Genomic DNA, 20,024 nt, shown 5'->3' on the forward strand with positions numbered 1-20,024 from the left:
TTTCTTCCCAGCATTCCAGCAGGTGTATTTAGACAGAACCGGAGGCAAGGCAAGTGGGAGAGCAGCTTCGGGTGGTGAGGCCAGAGAGGCGGGCAGGGCCCAGTCCCTGGAGGACCTCCACTTGAGGCTGCAGGGGGGCAGGTCCAGGAGGATCCAGGGAGGGGCAGGAGCAGCTCTGGGCGGAGATCCCCCGGGACTGCGGGACAGGAGGCCCCTGAGGGAGGAAACGTCTCGGGTGATGATGAGAAGCCCACACCCCCTCGCTGAGGCTGAGCCCAGGCCACAGGTAGGAGACCCGAGCAGCCACAGGCTGGGGCGTTGAGGCCAGACTGTGGATAAAGGCGGCTTGGGCTTCTGGGGTCTGTCCCCTCAATGAGCTTGGGCACCAAGGAAGGGCGCAGATGTAGAAGCGGGGGCGGCCCATACAGCACGGCCACTCCATCTGTCCCCACCTCCCCCAGAGGTCACACCTATTGCTGGCCCCCAGGGGAGGTCTGCTATGTGAGTCTCCCCGCACATGGATGGCTGGGCCCCCAGGGATCACAAGTTCTGGGTGTCCAGCTGGGGCGGTTCAGGAAGTTTCTTTTCTGAAGCATCCACCCCTTTCTGGTCATCGGCTGGCACTGGGACGGGTGTGTCATCTGGAGATGAGATAGGTGGTGGCATCTACAAATGTGGCCCTGGATTCAAGGGTACATGTCCCCCAACCCCAGGAGTCCAGGCCCCTGACCCCTGCTTCCATAGATCTAGGAACCCCAGCTCCCAGCCCTCCTCCCTTAGGCCCAGGAGTCCAGCGCCCCCAGCCCTCTTTCCTCAGACCGGGGAGTCCCATCCCTGCCATACCCACCCTTGGAGCCAGCACCAGTGTCAGGGTGGAAATTGAGCTGCCCTTCGGGGCCAGGGGCATTGTGGGCTGCCTGCTCCTGCTGCTGCTGCTGCTGCTTTCTCTGCTCCATGTGCAAAACGGCCTGTGGATGGGGGTGGGGCGTCACACAGGTAAGTCCCCAGACTGAGACTCCATCATCTACAATTCCCTTTCCCTCCTCTCCCACTTGTTACCTCACTGCCCTTAACCAACACTGCCGGCAGCCAGAGCTGTCAGGGAGAGTGGCCTTGCCATTAGTCAAGGTGGCTGAGCCCACTGGAAGCTCGGCAGTGGTTTTCCTGAAGGCCATCAGGCCTTCTCAGCTTCTAGACACTCATTGATTGGGACAAGCATCACCGGGGACATAGACAGCTTCTAGACACCCGTTGACTGGGACTGGGACCACCGGGGACAAAGACAGCTTCTAGACACCCGTTGATTGGGACTGGCACCACCGGGGATTTAGAGAGCTTCTAGACACCCGTTGACTGGGACTGGGACCACCGGGGAAAAAGACAGCTTCTAGACACCTGTTGATTGGGACTGGGACCACCGGGGACTTAGAGAGCCTAGTTTCCCCTGCTGGTCACCTGCTGCAGCTCTCTCTTCTGGGCCTCCAGGTGGCCCTGGGACCGCCCCAGAGCCTCCGTCTCCTGGCTGAGGCGCTGGGCCTTGGCATTCAACTCTGCCTCTCGCGCTGCCAGCTCCTCCTCAAAGCGTCTCAGCTCCTCCTCCGTGTAGGCAGGGTGTGTCTCCACAGTCTGGGGGGCGGGGAGGGGCCATCAGGTGGGCTGACTCTGACCTTGTCATCCGTAGAGGAGAGGGCTGTGCACCGAGCGGGATGTAGGGGAGGCTGGGGGCTGAGGCCATGTATGCGCTAAAGACACACAGAGAGTCGGGAACAAGAGGCCTGGGCGCTGGACGATGAAGACCTAGAGATGGGGGCAGAGGTGGTGGTGCAGAGGCCCAGAAAGCGAAGGGGGCAAAGACGGGGCCAGGGAGGGTGAACAGAGGCCCAGAGAGGAAAGGGAAACAGAGATCCAAACAGAAGGAGGGGACAGAGAGATTAATCCAGAGAGAGGAGGGGACAGAGACCTAGGGGGGGGGGGAAGAGACCTAGAGAGAGAAGGGGGAGACAGAGACCCAGACAGAGATAGAGGGAAGGGGGACAGAGGCCCAGAGAGAAGGGAACAGGGACTCAGAGAGTGAGAGCGGTGTTAAGAGACCCAGGGACAGGGGCCCATGGTCCCCCCTTGGAAGAAGTGGCGGGCGTTCTCCAAAGGCTTGGGCAGGAGCTGGCAGAATCTCCGGGGCGGCCTCACCTCCCAGCCCTCCCCGGTGTCTCCGAACTCCTTCCTCTGCGTGGATGCGAGGAACTCCTCCAGGGTCACGAGACGGTCCTGGTTGGTGTCCACCTGGGGGCCCAGGAAGGGTAAGAGACAAGAGCTGAGGGGGAGCCCTCCACCCCGACCCCCCCCTCCCCGTCTGCAAAGCCGCTCCTCACGTTCTTCATCACGTGCTCCCTCATGCGCAGCCGCTCCTCCTCCATCTCCCGCATGTCGTCCTCCTCGTTCTTTGGGTCGTACACCTTCTCCAGCTGCAGGCAGGAGGCAGGGCAGGGCAGTTGAATGGTCCTAGCCATCCCTGTCCTCCTTGGTAGGTGGAACCTCAACTCCCAGCAGGCCTCGGGGCACACTGCTTCTCAAGGCGGCTTCCTTTTGCCGCAAGGGCTGCTGGGAGTTGTAGTTTCCGCCCGAACTCTCCCCAGGTGGGGCGGGCGGGCATGAGGATCTCATGCAATTGATCAAGGTGTCCCTTGATCAAGGTGTCCCTTGAACCCACAGCTTCTAGGACACTCACCTCCTTGGTGAAGAGGGCTTCCAGCTCCTGCTCATCCAGGACGCCATCGCTGTTAATATCTGCAGGGAGAAACCATGTGTCGTGGGGATGGGGGAGGGGGAAGGCCAATGGACTTGGGTTCAAGTGCCTGAGGGACCAGCTGAATTTGAGGCTGAATTTGGGGGTGTCTTCTGAAGGAGCCATAGTGGCGTAGTGGTTACTCGCTGGGTTGCGATCCGCAAGGTCAGTGGTTTGAAACCACCAGCGGCTCCGCAGGGCAAAGATGAGGCTGTCTACTCCCTTTATAAAGAGCTGCCATCAGAGAAACTGTCTGTCCTGTAGGGTCACTAAGAGTCAGAATTGACTCCGCGACGGTGAGCTTGGCGAGGCTGGACAGCACCTTAGCAACCAGATGCAACAGGGATGCTTCAATGTCCATCCTTGGCACACCAGTCTTCTCAGCCTACGCACCCAGCTCGGGGCACAGGGTCACTGATACTCTTTGGGGTGGTCCCAGTAGCCCGAGAAGCCTCTCGCTATCGACTGAGTTTGTGAGTTTTTGTGTGGGGAAGGGGCTCAGTCTCCTGCTCCGATCAGCACCTGCGCTGACCAGGAAGCATCCTTTTAGAAAAAACAACGAAGGGCTCATTTGCATCTTCATCTCCTTTCCACCTTCGCTCTGGCAGCCCTTTGGTCTCTTCTGCCGGCTGGCTCCCTCTTCTTCCGCACCTCTACCCACACCTGCAGCCCAAGGCTCAGGAGGGGGCTTGTCTATTAACCTCGGACCCTGTGCTGTATCCCACATGCCAGCTACTAGCCCACAAGCTCTGGTGGCCTGGTGGGTGACGCGTGGAGCTGCTGAGCTCAAGGTCAGAAGTTGAAACTATCAGTGGCTCCTTGGGACAAAGATGAGGTTTTCTGCCCCTGTCAACAATGGCCACCTTAGAAACCCACACGGGCGGGCCTACTCTGTGCCACAGGCTGGCTAGGACGCAGATTTGGCTCCGTGACTTGAGTTCAGAGCCAAGAAGCCTGGGTGGGGGAGAGGAGCCAAGAAGCCAAGTGATAAAGGTTGGGGGAGAGGAGGTACAGCTGACACCCGCCTCAAAGGAATCAGCCTTGGGTGGCACATGCTGATAATGATCCCCCTCTCCCCCTGCGACGTTAGGAGGCCACACAGTATTATTTTTTAACCATCATGGAAAAGTCTGTACAGAAACGATCAGATGAGAAACGGATCGGTTGCGTAAAAAAGTCACTGAAAACACGATAAAATATTGAAAAGAAGAAAGAGATGAGAGCCGAGAAAATCCTGTGAAGCAGTCCCACTCACCCCCGGGATCTCCAGAAGTTGGAACTAACTGGGTTTTTCGATTTGTTCTTTTTGCCACAACACGTGGGGCTACTTAAATTTAAATACTGATTGCACATAAGGGATGTACGATGACGTTTCCCATTTCTCCTTGACCTTGCTCGTTGAGGTCAAGTGCACGTCTGGCTGGTGGCAGCCATATTGGTTAACCCAGATTGGAGCACCGTCCAACACAGTAGGGGGTTCTATGGGACGGGACTTCCCTAGATGGCCTCCTCTGATCTCTCAGCTTTCAAAGACATCCTTAAGCTGCCTCTACACCGGAGTCCCGGACTGCCTACTCCCCTTCTCCACTTCTAAACAAAAACCAGGAGGGTACAGGTATTAGCGTAGGGTGTCCAGTTGGGCAGTGTTGGTCAACCCAGACCCTTCCTGACCACGCCAACTAACATGGCAGTACTAGTGCTCAGCCCAGCTGGGCTCTTTTCCACAGGAGGTGTGATGAGCTGAGGTTCTCTAGTAGAACCTACTTCAGTGGGTCTAGGAGACATGCTCTTGAGGAGTCCAGGTGGTGTGGCAGGTTACACGTTGGGCCATGAACTGCAAGGTCAGAAGTTTGAAGCCACCAGCTGCTCCACTGGAGAAAGCCTTTCCATTCCCATCAAGAGCCACGGTCTTGGAAACCCACAAGTGCTATTCTACCCCATACTAGAGAGTCACTAAGAGTTGGAATCTACTTGATGGCAGTGAGTTTGGTGTTTGAAGATACCTGACCTTGGTTTTTGTTCACCCATAAGGCTTCCAGAAGGGACTGGGGTTTCTTGACTGACTTGGGAGGGGGCGCCCAGGTTGAGACTAGCCTGATTCTCTCAGATACTGGACACCAGCCCGTCTAATCCTGAGGACACGGTCCAGTCTTTTTGTGGAAGCTGCTGGCCTGGGCAACGAGGTAGGACAGAGCCGTCCGGTCAACCAGAAAGAGATGGGTTCAACCTCCTAGGCCTGAATAGGCCCCATTGGGATGGGGAGACTCCCCCTTAGCAGCCAGACCTCTGAAAGGTCAGTGCCTCCAGGGGTCAACCTGAGTCTTGAGCTTCCATCCCCACCCACCTTACCATGCAGGATGAAGAAGGTCTTGGGATTAAACCTGTTCGGGTCCAGTCCATCCAGCTCTTCCCACACCTCCTTCAACTGGGCTTGGCTGCCCTGTAGAGGCGAGAGGCAGGGGCTCAGAAGGAGAAGGCAGGGGCTCCAGGAGGTGTCATGCCCCCTCCAAGAAGAAAACTACAACTCCCAGCAGGCCCCTGGGCAACAAAACACGTAAACAAAGGCTCTTTGTCCTCAGAGCCTGCTGGGATTTATAGTTCTTCTGGTGCTTGGGGCGTCGACCGTGGTGGGAATGGGAAGAAGGAGGGTCCTTACGGGCACATTGACTTTGGGGTGTTCGCGGTGCCGGCGCTGTTGCTCTTCCAGCTTCCTCTCTGCCTCTTTCCGTTGCTCCTCCCCGAGGGATTCCAGATACCGGCGCCGCTCATGCTCCTTGAGCATCTCATAGCGCTTGAACTCTTCGTGATGGGCCTCATCGTACTGGGCAAGGTCCCGGGTCGCCTAGGGGGATGACAGAAGGTTTCTCTCACCTGGCCCCGCCACATCCAGCTCCGAACCGCAGCTTCCAAATGCCTGGTCCTTGGCACTCCCCCTGGCCAGGGGCACCCAACCTCCAGCCTCCAGCCTCTCCTGACTCTTGTCCTGGCCTCAGGTTGTGGCCTCCGTGATTAATTCCCAGGAGCCTTGGGTGGTGTAATGGCCAAGTGGTTGGCTGCCAACCCAAAGGTCAGTGGTTCAAACCCACAGCTGCTCTGAGAAGAAGAGACCTGGCCCTAGGCTCCGGTCAAGATGGTGGACTAGACAACCTGATGAGGCAGGCTCTACTCTGTGGTAGGCTGGGTTCTCTAGAGAAATGAAACCGGGACACTTAGGATGATATATAAAAGTTATACAGCAAGAAGGACTAGAACAACTGATTTGTCCACACAGCAGACAGAGGGCTCAGTTCAACTCACTTCCACGCAACAGTTAACAGACTGGAAATCCTTCAACTCACAGGGGCTGCTGGGTCCAAGGTCAAGGAAGCAGACAGCAGAGTCCTCCCTGGGGCAAGGCAGGCAGAGTCTGCCTACAGGCAGCAATCAGCAGGATGGATGGGTCAGCAACAGTTAATAGGTTGGGAGCTTCGTGAAGCAGGCCCAATAACGCAAGCAATGCAAGGCAAAGGAATCCACCAGCCTCAAGCTCAAGCGATGTACGCACCAGCAGCATGGCGAAGCAGGTCTCTAAGGAGCCTCAAGCTCTGGCCACACAATCCACAGACTGGCCAGCTCCACAGGTAGAGCAGTTCACAGGTTGAGGCAGAGAACTAGCTACTGTAGCAGTACACATGGTCCAATCACTGGAGAGCAATAGAGAGGGGGCGGGCCTTGCAGAGTCATTTATCTCTCTGCCCTCCAATCAAACTATGACCTGTTTAATCCCACATGTTCCTATTGGCCAGGTTGGCACAAAAAACTGACCTATCACAAACTAGAGCATCTAGTATTTGCCCTATACTGCTAACAGGAGTTGGAATCAACTGGAAGGCACAGAACCACTACAAGAGGTATTTCTAGTGCCAGGCCACACCCTCTCCCCCGAGTTTGGAATTACGATGGGGATGAAATAGGAACAGGAAACTTTAAGTGACTTCTCTTCAGGTTTTTGAGATCTTAAGAGGAATAAGAACATGATCAACTAAGTCCACACAGAAGGAGCGCACCAGCCCATGTAATCCAAGAAATATAATGGATAAAATCCAAGATCAGAGGAGGGAATGGTACTATTTTGAGCACCTGGTCTGGAACCTGGTGGTGTAGTGGTGTCACATGGGGCTGCTAACTGCAAGACCAGCATTTCGAAACCACCAGTGACTCAGCAGAGAGTCATGTAACTCATGTAGAGAGTTACAGTCTTGGAAACTCACAGGGGCGGTTCTACGCTGTCCTGTAGGGTCAGTATGAGTCAAAATGGACCCTAGGGCAGTGAGTTAGGTTGCTGGTTTCCTCATCAGGATATGAATAAGCATGCCTAACATCTGCGCCAAGACCAGGATTAAAAATGAAACGAAAACAAACTTTTGAAAGCGTAGTTCCACACGAAACACCTTTTCTTCCCCCAGGTCACCCGTGGGCTTCAACGATTCCATTTACCAAAGGAACGATTCCAGTACCAAAGGAACTTTGGTTACGATTCCAGTAACCAAAGGAAACGTCACCGGAAACTATAAATTGTATTGATGAGCAGATAATGCAAAAACGTTCCCTGGAAATATACGAAGAGATCAGGACTAAATGGAATTCTCCATTTGCTTTAATGCACAATTACACGAACACCAGCACCTTCTCGGTTTTACGTGTTTTACGAGTAGATGCGCGGTACCAGGTTGGGTTTGTCATTGTACCTGAAAACGCTCCACACTCTACATCCAGCGCCTGCCAGGCACTGTGATGGAGGCATTTGCATTGATAAGAAACTGTGAGATCGCGTCTCGGTCTTCGGCGACGATCAGACGAAGACACTGTGTTAGAGTCAACGTGGACCGGTTTTCAATATGTTCTAGTTTCTATCATCTTCTGCTTTCTCTTGGATTTAGATCTTCCTGTGTGTTATTTTGCTGTCATGGTTTTGTTTTTCGGTGGGGTGTGATTTTCTCTACATGAAATCCAAGATAGGTAAATACACAGAGACAGGGATGAGATGAATAATTCTTTAGGGTCAAGACTGGAGATGGGAGGAGGTCACAGGGAGCTAACATTGGACACAAAACGAAGGAAATGTTCCAAAATTGATTGTCAAGATTCCGGCACAGAATCTTATATAAAACGGTTGAAGCAAGAGTGAGAGGGTGGACCTCGTCCTGGCCCTCCGAGCCTTGGGGATGACATCCCTGCTCGGAGCAGTCAATGCACAGAAAGGACTTTAGGGAACAGCCCCACCACGAGACACAACATTCCCTCACTGACCCATAGCGCTATGGGGACAGACTGGAGACACTGTGAGGAAAGTGTGCCCGGACTGCCCCACGCACAGCGGGGTGAAACAAGAAGGGAGTGCAACAGGGCAGCAGGGGGAGCAAAGTAACCAAGTCCCCGCGGAATCCTGAAAATAGACTTCTGACTCAGGGGACAGGGACAGCTACTCATCAGATCCGATTGGAAAATACTCCTAAGGGTCAGCAGACAGACCTGGAACTATCCATCGTGTGTTTGTTTTGTTTTTCTTTCACCCTACGTCTATCTACATAAGACAGGCAGAGGCAGGGCAAACAATCCTGAGGAGAAAACAATGGGACCAGGACCAGCAGTCCCTGAGGGACACGGGAAAGCAAGGGGCAGAGAAGGGGAGCCGCAAGCCAACAGACTCAGGGATAAGGGAACAAGAAATCCACAATTGATGAGGAGGAGGGGGTATAATGCCCGGTGGGGTTTGATCAAGTGCAATGTATCCAAGAGGAATGACTGAGAGCCAAATGGAGGGTGAGCATGATAGTGGGACAGGAGGAAGGTGAAAGGAAATAGAGGAAAGAAGTAGGAGGCAAAAGGTATTTACAGAGGCAGAGCTATAGGCATGCATACATGTAAATGTTTATAATGAAAGAAATAGAGGCCAATGTACACATATTTATGTTAAGTATTAAGATAGATGGAATTCGGGCCTAAACACAAGAACACTGTTCTAATAACGTGGCACTCTTTGATATTCTTCTTCCTGACACACTTGCTGAAGGCAAATGGGTGCACAAACGAAGGTGGTGACAAGAGCAGAGGGTGCCTGGCTATCAAAAGATATAGCCTTTGGAAATCTTAAAGGCTTGAAGTTAAACAAGCAGCCATCTAGCAAGGAAGCAAATAAGCCCACATGGGAGAAGCACACCAGCCTGTGTGATCACGAGGTGTCGATGGGATCAGGTATCAAAAGATCCAAAACCAACAATTATACTGATGCAAAAGAGTGGGATTGGAGTGGAGTCCCATCTGTAGACAGTTGGACATCCCCCAACAGAAGGGTCATAAGGAAGGGACGATTCAACCAGGGTGCAGTATAGCACAATCGAAACACACATCATTCCTCTAGTTCCTGAATGCCCCCCCTGCTGTCCACCCTCACCCCCCCAGCCACTACCCAGCTCTACCTTACAAATCTGGCTAGATCACAGTAAGTACGCATATTGTGTACAGATAAGAGCTATGGACACGTGGAACCCAGGACAGATAAAACCCTCAGGAACAGTAGTGGGAGTAGTGATATCATGAGGGCAGGGGGATGGTAGGGGCGGGGCGGGGGGAGGAGGAGAAAGGGGGAACCCATCATAAGGTTGTATATACAGCCCACCCCCTAGGGGGATGAATACCAGAAATGTGGGTGAAGGGAGGCAATGGACTGGGTAAGATACGAAATAACAGCAACAGTAATATATAATTGATCAAGGATTCACGAGGGTGGGAGGGTGGAGCAGGGAGGGGGAAAAAAGAGCGGATGCCAAGGGCTCAAACAGCAAGAAAATGTTTTGGAAATGTTGATGGCAACTTCTGTATGAGTGTGCTTAATACAATTGAATGATGGATTGTTATAAGATGGCTCCTAGGGGACGGACAACAGAGAAGGGGGTGACAGGAGACGCCGGAGAGGGCAAGATATGACAAAATAATCTATAAATTATCAAGGGCTCATGAGGGAGGGGGGAGTGGGGAGGGAGGGGGCGAAAAAAAGAGGACCTGACGCAAAGGGCTTAAGTGGAGAGCAAATGCTTTGAAAATGATTAGGGCAAAGAATGTACAGAAGTGCTTTATACAATTGATGTATGTATATGTATGGATTGTGATAAGAGTTATATGAGCCCCTAATAAAATGTTTTTTAAAAATATTGCTAAGAGCCCCCCCCCATAAAATGTTTACTAATAAAAACTCTATGAATGCACCATAAATAAAAAATAAAACAAACAAAAATGTTTGAAGTGGGGAGGAGGCGAGCCAGTCGGTGCAGGGTAGCAACGATGAAATATACAACTTTCCTCTAGTTCTTTAATGCTTCCTCCCTCCCACTGTCATGATCCCAATTCTACCTTACAAATCCGGCTAGACCAGAGGATGTACACTGGTACAGATAAGAACTGGAAACACAGGGAATCCAGAACAGATAAACCCCTCAGGACCAATAACGAGATAAGTGATACCAGGAGAGTAAGGAGAAAGCGAGGTAGAAAGGGGGAACCGATCACAATGATCTACATATAACCCCTTCCCTGGGGGACGGACAACAGAAAGTACGTGAAAGGAGACATCGGACAGTGTAAGACATGAATAAATAATAATTTACAAATTATCAAGGGTTCATGAGGGAAGGGAGGTCAGGACGGAGGGGGAAAATGAGCTGATAGCAGGGGCTCAAGTTGAAAGCAAATGTTTTAAGAATGATGATGGCAACAAATGGACAAATGTGCTTGACACCATGGATGGATGGATGGGATTGTGATAAGAATTGAAAGAGCCCCCAATAAAATGATTTAAAAACCATGTTTGAAGTATTGAAAAGTCACTAAAACTATAAACACACATACCCGTAAAACAGACCTCACCACGGGAGATGGATTTATTTGGAGTTTGGTGGGAACTCCTGTGATTCGGCCCATGGGTCACCTCTAGACGCTGCTCTTACCAGCTGTGATCTTTTACATTTTCATTTCTGTATTTTCAAGTTTCCACGACATAGAACCCATGCACCACACAGTTCAATGGTTTCAATCTATTAAAAAGTTGTGCAATCCATTTGAGAGCCGTTTCTTCGTTCTCATTTCATTATGATCAGCTCCATACTTCCTCCCAGCCTCCCCGGCCAGAACCCAGAGGAGCTATTGATCTAGCTACTACCTGCCTTGCATTTCGTATAAAGACACTTGAAAATTGTCCCCAAAGTGTTCCGAGAATGACAACAAAATAAGACAGAAAAACTCCATCCAGAGGGAAGCAGAAAGAAATAGCAAAAACTCCCCCAAGCCAAACTCACTGTCACTGAGTTCGAATCCCACTCAGGGCGGCCCTGTAGGACAGGGTAGAACCGCCCCTGTGGGTTTCTGAGACGGCAACTCTCTACCCACGCAGAACACCTCATCTCTCTCCCCCGCAGTTAGTGGTTTCGAACTGCTGACCTTGTGATTAGCAGCCCAACAGGTAACCTCTACTCCACCAGGGTTCCTCTAATGAAAACTACAACCAGTTCACAATGGGTCACAAGAGGAAATAAAAGTAAAATGTGCAATGGCTGGGATCCTTTAAATACATATATTTATATTAAAATATATTATATATGCATATATATGTATATATATATATATATTTATATTTATATATTTGGGATCTAAGCAAATTCCTCAGCCTCTCTGCATCTGTTTCTGCCTCAAGGAAGCAAATCACGCAGATGTCTAGTTGTCGCTGGACCCAGTGCAGGCGAAAGTGAAGTGTGCACCCGGCTGTCACCTACCAAGCGTGCAGGAGCGAGGAGGAAAATCTCGCGTTTGAAATCTCTTGCAAACAGCCCGCTGGGAGCCCGTACAGTTGGAAGAATGGTGCCGGCAGACTTGCTGGTCACTAGGGCTGGGCGGTCCTTGCCTCTCCCTGTGCAAGTGACGCAGTATCTGCGTTTCGAGTTACTGATCCGGCCGAGATTCATGGCTGCCACCTCAAGGGGGTGGACTAACCCGCCGTGGCTGCAAACCAAGGTGATCCTGTGTCCCGTGGGGACAGCTGCTAAGTCTGGAGAGACTTCTGGTTGTCACAACAAGGGTGCATGTGGACACATTCTCTCTGCTGGTGATTGAGAAGCCTGGGAGGTCAGGGTTCTGGGTGGAGGGAGGCCTTCACACGTGTGAGTTAGAGAGGAGTCCCAGTCACCTTCTCCTAATTAAAAACCATCCCCACAGTATCCTCCCATCAGAGTGCTACTTGCATGTCACCTCTTACAAGCACATGGCTGATCATTACGAGGCCGGAGGCCTTACCCTATAGGAGCAGATGTGTTTCTTTTGCTCTCCCTGCTCAAGGGGCAGCCAGTCCCCCCTGCCTGCCCCCGGTGCTAGTATTAGGTCCCGTCCCCCCCAAGGAGCTCAGGGACCTCTAGGGGTGGGATACTGCCCATCTTGCTACAGAAGTAATTAATGAGGTCTGAATGTCCTGAGACCACATAAGCCTGTAACAGAATATATTAGCGTTCTCTCTGTCTCTATCCTGATCCCATGGATGAGGTGAGTCCACTATATTGTCTTTTTTATTCTTTTTTTTTTAAGTAAATCATTTTACTGGGGGCTCTGACAGCTCTTACCACAATCCATCCATCCATTGTATCATGCATATTGGTACATAGGTTGCCATCATCATTTAAAAATTTTATCTTACACAGACTGCTGTCTCCCTTCATCCACGTTTCTGTTGTTCATCCCCCTGGTGGAGGGGTGTGTGTGTGTGTGTGTGTGTGTGTGTGTGTGTGTGTGTGTGCGCGCGCGCGTGCTCGATGGGAATCGATCATTGTGATCAGTTTCCCCTTTCTTCCTCTTCTTCCTCCTACCCTCGTGGTATCGCTACTCCCATTATTGTTGCTGAGCTTTCTTTTTAATTTCTTCTCAATGACACCTCTGCTCTGTGGAAGCCAATCAGTTATGGAAGCCGGTTTTCTCTCACAAGAGGGTGTCACTGGTATCTAGCGGCGACCAAGGTCGCTGCTGAACATCCTTCCGATAAGGCACAGGAGAGCCATCCTGTCCCCCACACTGCACGCCAGGGCACACCACCTTCAGAAATTATACACACGGTGGGGTGGGAGGGCGGAGGATGGAGTTTGAACCAACAGAAAGCGATTATCTCACAGTTCAGGGGACTGGAAGCCTGGATTCAGGGATCAGCTCTACAAAGAGGGTCCATCAGTCAGTCTATCCATTCAGACCAGCACCAAGGACAGGTGCAACCCCCCTCCCCTTGCCCCCTACCTCAGCCTCATGGACAAAGCTGAAACATAACCTCAGGGAGGGGGGGTTTCGAAGCCCATCTGCAGTTTTTTTCCTAAAGCGAATCAGGGTGTCGTTTCAGAACCCCCCAACACACACGTGCACACACACGCACACAGGTATTTCCAGGCCGTTCCGCCTCCCTGCAGCTCCTCCTTCAAGGGTCCCACGTTTACCGTCTGGATCAGCAGCTCCAGGTCCCGGGCTTCGAACGTGTGCTGGTTCTGTGGGTCCAGGTGTTCAAACTGCTTCAGGAGGCTCAGGTGGTCCACTTGCACGTCTGGAAGAGAGGAGACCCGTCCATGCATCCACCAGGCGTACATCCGTCTGTGTACCGCACCGTACACAGTAGGAGAACCACCCAAATGCTCGCTGGTGGCGAAGGGATGGGTGTGCTTTGGTGCGGGCACGCAACCAAGTACTGCGCATGGCTGTGGAGGGAGGACCACACGGGGAGCCCCTCTGGGCACGATCGACCTGGAGGACGTTACCCCAGCAAAGGAAGTCACCTACCAAAGGTTGACCCCTGTACGAGACCCCAGTTATAAAGGGAAAATCAAGGCCGCAGGTGTTCCTGCCCAAAGGTACAGCCTTTGATGGGGAGGAAGGGCCAGACGGGGCAAGGGGAGCAACAGGCAAACTTTGGAGAGGCAAGAGCCACCCCGTTCCTCATTGCCATTTAAAACATTTATTCGAGAGACTCCCCCACCAAACGTTTTTACGAACAAATGAAATCGCCAGGATCTGAATAATCTCGTTTTAAGTTTTCCGATTTCCCCTCACGGCCACGTCTATGTGCCAAAAGGACCTTATTCCAACTGGACTCGGCCGTCTGCGGACAGACAGTTGTCTAGAGGGCAGACAGTTGTCCATTTGGGTGAAGGGGAAGATAGCCTTTCACAAGACAAGAGAAATCGAAGCGGGGTTGGGGACAGGTGATGTGGGGTGTAAGTTGGAATCGGAGCCCTGGCAGCCAAGTGGCTACATATTGGGTTGGGTTAACTGCAAGGCTGGCAGCCTTCCTCCAGAGGAAGAGGAAGCTTTCTCGTCCCTTAGAGGGTCACCGTCTTGGGAACTAACACTTCTGCTCTGTCCTGTGGGGTCACTATGAGCCAGCATCACCTCTATGGCAGGGAGCGTTGAACACAAAAGTGACCATCGGAAATGTCAACCCTCACCTAATCTAATATTCTTCAATACTCCATTGAAGACGAAGAAGAAAAAAAAAAATTCAACAATGTAAAAAAAAAAAAAAAAGATTTGTGGGATGGTCTGTCCTTCACACACTCCAGCCGGGACAGGCAGCTCCAGTGGCGGTCCCAGAGGGCAATCAGGGAAGGCTGCCTGGAGGAGGTGCAGCCTCACCGAGTTGAATACTTCCATTAAGACAAGCCTGATAACGAAACCGGGTTGCCTTCGATTCTGAGTCACGGTGACCCCATCTGCGTCCGAGAATCATGTTTCCAAGGGCTGGTTTTGGGGGGTGGGGGAGAGTTACCAGTTCATTTCTTCAAAGGTGGTCCTCAGTGGGCTCGAACCTCCAACCTTCTCAGCAGCTAAGGGTGTGAACGATCTGTATCACCTCTCGACTCCCTAATTCCCTCATATGGAGCAGTTACAAAGGGATCCCAGCGGTGGGGGTGGGCTGTCTAGCAGGTCAGTGGTTTGAACCCACCAGTGGCTTGGGGTAAGAGGGATAGGAAATGGGGCTGGGGGGGAGAGAAGATTTGGCAAAATCTGTCCCCAGAAATGTTAATTGTTCTCACATCCTTTCCAGCTCATAGCAACCGGATGTAGGACAGCAAAGACCACTGCCTGGTCCTGCGTCTGCTTGCAGTTGGGTTACGCCTGACTCACTGCTGCCGCCACGGTGTCCATCCACCTCACTGGGGGCCTTCTTTGTCCCTGACCCTCTACTTTTCCAAGCAGGATGTCCTTCTCCAGGGACTGGTCTCTCCTGACACGTCCTGTTGAAGGCCATTAAAACTCAGCCTTGAAATGGCTGAGAAGTCTCATGACCTATGTGTCAGTGCTTGCTGATTTCTTCTGTGAGTTTACGCTTTGAACAGACTCTCAAGTACAAGAAAGCATGCAAGGTCTGGGAAAAACAGGTTGTTTAATTTTCTCAAGGATGCCCGGCTTGGCAGAAGATGGAGTTGTTATGTGTATCAAATGTGCTTGCTTAACAATGAGATAATTAACCCCGGGTTGTTTCTGCATGGATAGGAGTGTGTAGAATAAACTCGGGGCTTCAGTCCATCAGACTGTTGCCCTCCCAATACTTTGTCTTTTTTTCCTTAATCCTCACTCCCCCTTTCAGGACTGTTCGACTCGTCGGCTGGCTCCGTCAAGGTGGCTCCCGAACAGGGCCCCTGAACACGGGGGACAAAGTGAAGGACACCGCGGATTACAAAGGTGTACATGAAGAGATTGGTGTGCGGTGAGTAGCTATTGGGAGAAAAATGGGACAAGGAAATAGCAAAAAGATCTTTGTAAATGTGCTTCAAAATATGTTAAAAGTTAGAGGGGCAAAAGTAAGCCACTAAAGATTAGAGAAGCTTTTAGGTTTTGTGGTTAAGGTATGTCCTTGGTTTCCTGAGGACGGGACTGTAAATATTGAAACTTGGCAAAAAGTAGGGCAACGGTTGAAAGATCACTATACTGCTAATGGACCTAGTAAGGTTCCCATAGACACGTTTAGTCTGTGGAATTTAGTTAGGCATAGCCTGGACCCTAGGCATGAGGGACTCCAGGGTGAGAATCATAACCCAGCGCAAGAGACTCAGAAGTCCTGCCAGGATGAAGCGAAGGTGGTAGGCTGGGAGGAAGCTTATGCATCCTTAGCAGCAAAAGTGAGGGCGATGCGAGTCAAGTTAATAGAAAAACACTCTCTGATGGAGACCCAGGAATGGGTGCCAAAACTTACTGGGGCCAAGGTATCTCAGAGGTCTCAGAGTGCACTCAGCGAAAAGAATCCTTTTCTAAAAGACTTGCCAGTTGGAGCACCCGTTGTGACCAGGGCTCCAGGTTAATGATCTATCTTAGTGCTGCCGTACATGCTGCAGCAGAACGAGGAGACGATATAGGGGGGTTCAGTATGCTGCTCCCTGTGATTGAGCGACAGGATGCCCAGGGTAATCTGGTCAGAGATCATACTCCAATTCCTTTCAAACAGCTAAAAGAACTCAAGGTTTCTTGTGCCCAATATGGCCCGACCGCCCCTTTTACTCAATCTTTAGTAGATACACTTTCCGTTGGGGTGCTTGCCCCCGCAGAATGGAAACAATTGGCTTTTGAAAATGCAAATACTGTCTGCCAGGCAGCGCTGAGACCTTTTAGGAAAAAGGGCAACCTGTCGGATTATGTCAGACTATGCTCGGACATTGAACCTTCCTTTACTCAGGGGCTTGCAATAGCAGTTGCTTTGCAAGGAAAATCAGTAAAGGAGGGTTAATGATACTACGGAACTTATGGGAGCCCTGCAGGCTGTGCTCCCTTCCCCCTCTGCTATTCCAGCCAATACATACAAGATCATTATAGACTTAAAAGACTGTTTTTACACTATCCCATTGTTTCAAAATGATTGTAAAAGATTTGCCTTTAGTGTTTCTTCCACCAACTTCAAAGAGCCTATGAAGAGGTATCATTGGCTTGTTTTGCCTCAAGACATGGCCTCGACCTGGTATTAATATGGGGAAGAGGGCATGTTTGTGTTTCTCCGCAGGATGCTGATGGAGCGCAGCGACTGATGAACGGTTGGTGCAGTTTGCAAACCATGCAGATGATAATTTGCCCAGAAGTGCTTCTGGGGACATTACGCAGTGAGAAGTACTAGGCTTACGTCCTGATCCACCCCTCTTACATCCTGCTGTCTGGGAAGGTCTGGAAATCACGGCGTGGGTTAATGACTCATGCCCTCCCTGTACAAGGTGAAGAAAATGCAATCTCATCCACTCCAGTCTTTTTATCCTTGTGGACTAGAGACTGGACAGAATAAAAAAACCATATTGTGGAGATCGTGTCTCACGGACAAGCCCATCCGGTATAACATCACAACAGAGAGATATATCATTGATTGGTCTGGCAACCAGGACAATACTAAAAAAACACTGCCAAATGGGAAAGGGGGCTGTCTGCAGGACATTGGTGGTCAGACTCGGGTTTTCCACAAACTCAATGGTGGAAAACAGGGGCTGCTTTGGGGGGGACGTGAAGCTTATGGGCCCTTCCTCCAGACCGCAGGGAAACGTTACTGCCTGCGTACCATCGCCTTATGTACTTTTGGCAGGGAATATTACTATAGATCATGATGAGTGTAAGTCTAATATGTCTTGTAATAATTGTAATTTGTCTAATGGTATTACCTGCACCCCTGACGGTATTGTCACCACCATTTTATATCAACCTTCTTTTGTTATGTTGCCAGTGACTATTACTGGGCCTTGGTATTCAGAAAAAGGGTTATAGGTATGAGAAGAGATTGAAAAAGCATTAACCAGACCTAAGAGTTTTGTGGGTGGGTTTGCTCAGAGCAAGTATTTTAGCCATATTAAGTTTAGTTGCTACTGTTACGACTGCAGCAATTGTACTTTCACAAAACCTACAAACTGCCCACTGTGGAAATGAATTATCCAAAAATGTGCCTAATGTGTTGGGAACTCAAGAAGATACAGACAGGAAGTTAGAACAAAAAGTAAACGTTCTTTATGACATGGTCATGTATTTAGGAGACGAGGTGCAAGGGCTTAAGGCCAGGTCTAGTCTACATTGCCATGCTGTATTTACATGGATCTGGTTACACCTAAACAGTACAACAGCAGTCAGCAAGGCTGGATTAAAGTGAAGAATCGTCTTCAAGGTACTTGGCACAATGCTAATGAGTCTTTAGATTTATTAAAACTGCGTCAAGAAATATTAGCCATAAAAGATGCTAAGTCTCTTGACTTTGATGCCGCTAATGTTGCTGAGGATTGGCTCCAGCATATTTGAGATGCTTTCCCTTCGTTAGGAAATCTCAGAGACCTACCTCACATGCTTATGTCTCTAGTCACAGCAGGAGTGTGTGTATTGTTGATCTTATGAATACTCCCTATGATACTGTGCAAGGTTATGGTTGAATTATTGACCTGAAGAACAAAGCTTCATGAAGTGCACCTGAACACCTTTCCCCCTCCACAAACAGGGGTGTAAGGCAGAGGCTGGTTAGTCAGAGATGGGTAAGATCGAGTCTGAGTGTCCCAACCTAAGACAGGTCATAGTCGCCTGGAGGACTGTGACTTATGATGGATAAGGGCAATTTCAGGACTCGACAACCTAAGACAGGCACAGTCATCTGCCGACGTTTTGAGTAAACTCATCTTCAGTAAATAAACAAGGGGGAGATGTTGAAGGCCATTAAGACTCAGCCTTGAAACGGCTGAGAAGTCTCATGACTTATGTGTCAGTGTTTGCTGATTTCTTCTATGATTTTATACTTTGAACAGACTGGCAAGGACAAGAAAGTATGCAAGGCCTGGGAAAAACAGGTGGTTTCATTTTCTCAAGGATGTCTGGCTTGGCAGAAGATAGAGTTGCTATGTGTATCAAATGTGCTTGCTTAACAATGAGATAATTAACCCCGGGTTATTTCTGCATGGATAGAAGGAGTGTGTAGAATAAACTCTGGTGCTTCAGTCCATCAGATTGTTGCCCTCCCAATAATTTCTGTCTCTCTCTTTTTCCTTAATCCTCACTTCCCCTTTCAGGGCTGTTCGACTCGTCGGCTGGCGCCGACAACGTCCAAAGTACATGAGACGAAGTCTGGCCATCCTTGCCTCGGAGGAGCACCCTGCTGGGACAGATTTGCTGTGCTCTCTGGGCAGTCCATCATGCCGCGGTTCTCAACCTGTGGGTCTTGACCCCTTTGGAGGTCGAAGGACCCTTTCACAGGGGCCGCCCAATTCATCACAGTAGCAACATGACGGTGATGAAGTAGCAACGAACATCATGTTTTGGCTGGGGGGTCACCACCACATGAGGAACTGTCTGAAGGGTCTTGGCTTGAGGAAGGCGGAGCTCTTGCAATATTCATGAGCACTATTTGAATGCGTCTGCGATTTTCCTCATTCGATGCCCACCTTTCACATCCACGTGTCGGAGGTGATAGAAAACATCACAGCTTGGGGCAGGCACACCTTCGTAACCTCCTTGGCTTTTCAACATCTTAAAGAGGTCTTGGGCAGCAGATCTACCCAGTGTCATGCTCCATGGGGCCTCTCGACCGCTGCCTCCGTGAGCTCAGCCCCTCTGAGGTTAAGAGATGGGGCTTTCGCTCCTGTAAAGATCGACAGTCTCGGAAACCCCCTAGAGGCAGTTCCACTCTGCGTCATCGTGTCACGGGGCGTCCGAAATGGATTGATGGCAGTGATTTGGTTTTTCTCTTTCTTAGTGTTGGACTTTGCCCACCATAGCAGCAGCAGAGGAGTCAGTGGGTCCGACGTGCCAGGCTGGAGGTCAGTAGCCTGTCGCTGACGTGACAGGGTCACCAAAGCTCCAAAGAGCTAACAGATGGGTTTCTATCAAAGACTACATTTGAAGGTGGGGCCTGTTGAGTCAATACAACTAACAGCCACCCCATAGGCAGCGCAGACCTGCCTTGGGGTTCCCACGGCTGTCAATCTTTCTTTCTCCAGGGGCGGGGCTGGGGGGTGGGGTTTCAGACAGCTGACCTTCTGGCACTCAGCTATAACCTAAGAGCATCACCCCTGCACCCCCAGACCTCCGGCCATAAAGATGACAGCCTAGAAACCCCTATGGGGCTGGGCTGCTCCGTCAGACGGGGTCACAACGCGTCAGTAATGGACTTGACCCCCAGCAAGGGCAGCAATGGCTCCGGAGACCTCGTTGGAATAACTGATAACCCAGGGGCCCTGGTGGAGCAGTG

The 20,024-nt window shown here is 50.8% G+C and overlaps 1 protein-coding gene across 3 annotated transcripts in view; it reads right to left on the reverse strand.

The window, feature by feature from the left end:
* NUCB1 (nucleobindin 1) overlaps nucleotides 1-20,024 on the reverse strand; it is a 25,246-nt gene continuing 5,222 nt past the window's right edge. For all 3 annotated transcript variants that reach the window (XM_075537940.1, XM_075537941.1, XM_075537939.1), the window contains exons 5-13: nucleotides 13,279-13,382; nucleotides 5,439-5,624; nucleotides 5,132-5,222; nucleotides 2,726-2,784; nucleotides 2,370-2,462; nucleotides 2,188-2,280; nucleotides 1,456-1,626; nucleotides 848-968; nucleotides 1-641 (exon numbers count right to left, since the gene is read on the reverse strand). In XM_075537940.1, coding sequence (XP_075394055.1) covers nucleotides 541-641; nucleotides 848-968; nucleotides 1,456-1,626; nucleotides 2,188-2,280; nucleotides 2,370-2,462; nucleotides 2,726-2,784; nucleotides 5,132-5,222; nucleotides 5,439-5,624; nucleotides 13,279-13,382 — 1,019 coding nt within the window. In that variant the 3' untranslated portion in view covers nucleotides 1-540. The remainder of the gene's footprint in view (nucleotides 642-847; nucleotides 969-1,455; nucleotides 1,627-2,187; nucleotides 2,281-2,369; nucleotides 2,463-2,725; nucleotides 2,785-5,131; nucleotides 5,223-5,438; nucleotides 5,625-13,278; nucleotides 13,383-20,024) is intronic.

This window comes from Tenrec ecaudatus, chromosome 18 (genome assembly GCF_050624435.1).
Source record: "Tenrec ecaudatus isolate mTenEca1 chromosome 18, mTenEca1.hap1, whole genome shotgun sequence".
Taxonomy (NCBI): domain Eukaryota; kingdom Metazoa; phylum Chordata; class Mammalia; order Afrosoricida; family Tenrecidae; genus Tenrec; species Tenrec ecaudatus.